Source organism: Anthonomus grandis, chromosome 8 (genome assembly GCF_022605725.1).
Source record: "Anthonomus grandis grandis chromosome 8, icAntGran1.3, whole genome shotgun sequence".
NCBI lineage: Eukaryota > Metazoa > Arthropoda > Insecta > Coleoptera > Curculionidae > Anthonomus > Anthonomus grandis.
In genome coordinates this window covers 17498540-17503090 of record NC_065553.1, presented here as the reverse complement: position 1 = coordinate 17503090, position 4551 = coordinate 17498540, and the positions used below count along the sequence as shown (strand labels likewise).

General features: G+C 32.7%; 1 protein-coding gene across 1 annotated transcript; it reads right to left on the bottom strand.

Moving 5' to 3' along the window:
• Positions 1 to 2610: 2610 nt before the first annotated feature.
• On the bottom strand, positions 2611 to 4021 carry LOC126739809 (uncharacterized). The gene is made up of 2 exons (XM_050445628.1): positions 3145 to 4021; positions 2611 to 3066 (listed from the first exon to the last, which is right to left on the bottom strand). The coding sequence occupies exons 1-2, from the start codon at positions 3254 to 3256 to the stop codon at positions 2810 to 2812; spliced, it is 369 nt and encodes a 122-aa protein (XP_050301585.1). The 5' UTR covers positions 3257 to 4021; the 3' UTR covers positions 2611 to 2809.
• Positions 4022 to 4551: the final 530 nt, after the last annotated feature.

The following is a 4551-nucleotide window of genomic DNA, read 5'->3' as shown; positions in this document are numbered from 1 at the left end:
GAAAAATGTCAATGTTCAATGCCAGTAGCATCGAGAGAATCTCGTATCTTCGTCTGTTTCACGTTACTCGTGTTGAACTTGCCTATCTTTATTTGACAAATATTGATTGTTAAAAGGGTCGGGGTACCGTGGAAAGACTCGAATCAACCGTAAATATGTACGGGAATCGATCATTAAATATCGTAATATATTTTGCAGTTTATTTTAATGTTAATTGTATTTTGTACATACTCAATTTTGAAGCTTGACCAAGTAACTTCACCTAAACTAATACCAAGTTTGTCATAATTTTGGTCTTGTTATAGTTTATTTTTAAACCAGCGTCCCGTGTAGCGTGTTGTAGTTGTTCCAGCATTTCTTTAGCGTCTTTCAAATCTTCGGCTATAAATACTATATCATTTGCAAAGCTTAGTTTAAAAGGTTTAGTTTTTCACCATCTATGTTCACACCCTTGTCACCCCATTTCAAAGTTTAAAATGCATGTTCTAAGACTGTAGTAAACAGTTTTGAAGACATAGTATCTCCTAGCTGATTTCCCTTTTTATTTTTATTTTCATTAGGATAGTGTTACTGTTAGTTTTACTGTTGTTTTTGCATTTTCATAAATTTATTGTATGATCTTGTCTGAAGTTAAATTCTACCGTGTCGAATACTTTTTGGAAATCAACAAAAAAAAGGGCAAGAGGTTTATTGTATTCCACCATTTTTTCTATTAAGATCATAAGGCATTTTAGATGATCATTTGTTCAATATTTAGAGCGGAAGCCAGCTTGTTCTCTCGGATAACAGAAATCAAATTTCGTTTCCATTCCAGAGTTTGAACAGATAATTTAGAAGGCTTATGGGTCTGTAGTTTTCAAAGTCTGTATTATTACCTTTTTTGTGGAGGAGAATCATTAATGAGTTGTTCAAGGATATGATAATATCCTGGCTCTGTAGGCACAAATTAGAGAAATTTTTTATTTGATTAATTTCCATTCATTTCCAAAATCTGACTATTTTCAAGATGCTTATTAAAAAAATATGCAAACACTATAAAGAACATATTGACTTTTCTAGGCCATCTTTTCATAAGATGGCCTATACTATATAAGTCAACTATATAAGTGTTTACGCTTAACCAAACATTGTAAGTATACAATGTAAAAATATATTTAAAAATAATTTGATTTTTATTAAAACCATTTTTTACTTACAGATTTTATAATACTTCTCTAACCTATCTTCTTTAAATATCAAGTACATTGTAATAAAAGGTAACGTAGGGTTTCAGAATCTATAGGATATTCAGCCATATTATGTAAGACGTCTGTGCCAAATCTCCCCGCTTACCATAATGCGAGCAACATACCATACATAACATTTTTAAAACGTGCGTTTTACATATAATTGACCGATCAAACAGTAGTCGCCTGTATACAGTGCTTCTGACACAGATTTCGTATTCGAGTTTAAACAAAAGTAGTTTAAAAATTACTGGTACACACAGGCTGTCCCCGCGTCCGTTTTCAGTTAATTACGTGTATACTGTTTTAAATTTATAGAGTTTCGAGAGGCTGCCCGTTTGGAACTGACAGCGTAACAAGTTTATTTCAAATTTAATATGGTCCCGCTCATGCATGGACAAGTGCCCTGGCCCGGTCCATGCTCGACTCGTATTGAGCGAATACAAAACATAATTTCGAAACTCGTGTGTACAACAACAATAACAATGCCTGATGATAACAAGCAGTTCAGGACGATGCCTACTGTGCCTTTCTAAGTTGATGATATAAAAAACTTTATTTTGTCGTGCGCTTAGAACATTGAAAGGCATTTATTTTATGCTTTTAGAGTCGTTCTATTACGTTTTTATGCTTTGGTAAAGACTTACGGCTTCTTTTTGTCTGCAGTGGGAACCACATTAGTTAGACTATGTTGATATTTCCAGACTGAGCTTTTTTTTGAAGTAGCATTGTCCTGTCGGACATCATTTCAATTCAATTATTCCCATTGGGTTAATATTTATTCTCTTCCTTTTATGGCGTTTATTATTCGATTATGTTTATTAAAATGTATTTTAAAAATGTTTCCTAATTTAAACGAGATGGTGTACAATGTTACGCTTTATAAATATATCGGAACAAAATGCATATCCTTAAAATAATTTGGGTTCTAATTTTTCTGCTACAGAATAATTATACAGGATTTGTACTAGGTATTTTATTGAAGATAATATGTACGCCACTGCTTTTTCTCAAAATAAAATTCATGAGACAAATATGAATTTCTAAATTATCTTTCATATTTTAACAATAGTTTTTATTCTAAAAATAGACAGTAGTGTAAGGAATGTTTTTTATTAACAGTAACTAGTATTTGAAACTTTACTCCTGGACCAGAGTATTTTTTTCCTAAATCTTGGTAAAAGACAGTTTCATAATATACTTTTTTGTGAAATAAGTTGATGGAAAGGAGTTTTTTGTAAAAAAAAACATGCGCACCAATTTGGTACACGCAGTCTAAGCAGAAGAAAAAATAAAGTAAGTTTACCACAGACCATGTATACCATATTGGGCCACACCCAGAAATGTTTCTTTTGCATTTTATTTTAACAAAATAAACTCACAATTCTCATTATAAACATAACATAATATTCTAATCATACCAAAAATATAATTACTAACCATTATTGCTTTTAATGAAAGCAGTATGGATTTCAACATTTTACACACATATATGAAATATTTTCCGAGCATGCAGGGCAAAATGAATGAATTTTTTTCGCATTTTTCATAGCTGATTGGCGCCCTTCTCTTTCTGCAAACTGTTAATAAGTTGAACACCTTCCTCGAGTTTGCCTCTCCTCTAAAATATGTTGCACTTGTATGCTATTTTTGGATTTGTTGTTCAACAAAGCACAAACGATATTCTCATGAAATTCTGTCACACTCATGTTCTTTCCAGTTACTTCCTTGAACACGACCAAGGCATTGACTAGAACAGTGTTTGTCAATAGTTCGACGACAATTTTTCTATACCATTTGACTCTGCGGCGTTCTGGAGAACTATAAGCAGCTTTTTGATCTGAAATATTAATAAAGCCTTTTGCTGTATTGTAATCCACTATTGTTGATGGTTTTATTATAATAAAGAAAATATTACCTCTTCTTGTTGGAACCTTAACCATTTCTGGGATAGCTTGCGTTGTCAGAAATAAAACATCGCGCTTGTCTTTCCATTTTCCAACTACGACTTTCGTGTTGCTTTTTTGCATCTTCCTTTCATCTTTTTTTCAATTTGGAATTTGTAACTGCCTTTGGATTAAGTTTTCGATTTTGACGCAGGGTGCCAACTAAATGTGTCTGGTTTTGATTTAGCTCATGTGCTAGACCAACACTTGTATAAAAGTTATCAGTAAATAGGGTTCTATCCTTATTCAGAAGAGGTTCTATTAGTTTCATGACAACCCTTGTAGCTAATGGCTTATCAAAAGTTTGCCCTCCACCACCACCGCCATATATTTTAATCGAAAAAGTGTAGCCCCCATCAATACAAAGTTTGAATAGTTTGACACCGTATTTGTGCCTCTTCCCTGGAATATACTGCAGAAAGCTTAAACGTCCCCTAAATGGAATCATTGTTTTATCAATGCATACTTTTTCTTTTGGACTGCAAATGTTTTGAAATTTTTTATTTAACATTTTTACAAGTGGAGAAATCTTATATAATCTGTCACCTGGTGGGCAATTTTTATTATCAGAAATATGCAGACAATGTAGCAATGCCTCAAACCGATTTCTACTTATGTGGCTTAATTTTGGAACATCACTTTTATAAAGAATCTTTTTACTGAAATAATCTCTAATCGTAGGCTTTTGGTCAAGTCCCATCCAGATTATAAGACCAAAAAAATGCAAAAATTCATTTTCATTTGTGTCATACCACTTAGCCAAAATGGAGTGTTCAGTGATTGACTCTTCACATATACCCTTTATTGTTTGTTGTGTAGCGTATTTGTTTGTTTCCGTAACCAGTAATTTTTGAACTTCCTTGTCAAAAAATAATAGAAAAAAATCAATAGGTTTATGGCCTTTAAGGCGATCTATTTCTTCTTGTCGAAATCCTGGTCTTGCAGAAAATATAAATTCGTTTAATTTATCAGATATAGAAACATCACTCCATACGAAATTACTATTACGTGGAGCAAAAACAGGAGAATTAGATTCGTTTTCCGGTTCGTCGTCACTAGAATCTTGGCCAGGTAAATCCGGTCTATTACTAGACCCAGGTGTAGGTTCCACTTTTCTTTTTTTACTTGGCAAAATAACCTCATCACTACATGTACTGGACTCACCATCTGCCTCAAATATGGGATCCGCATCTGAAACGTCAAAGGTGCTTTCGATCTCACTACATTCAAAATCACTATCTTCCAAGATTTCTTGAAGTTTTTAATCATTTAGATATTTACGAGACATATTTTTTATATATAAACCCAAATAAATTATTATATACAACCACTTAATCACACGAATTCAGGCAGTAAACAGAAGAACAATATTTACATGC

Coding starts and splice junctions, on each gene's coding strand:
- LOC126739809 (XM_050445628.1), bottom strand. CDS start 3,256: ATGCAAAAAAGCAACACGAAAGTCGTAGTTGGAAAATGGAAAGACAAG. Junction 3,067..3,144: donor TAAGGTTCCAACAAGAAGAG/GTAATATTTTCT, acceptor TTAATATTTCAG/ATCAAAAAGCTGCTTATAGT.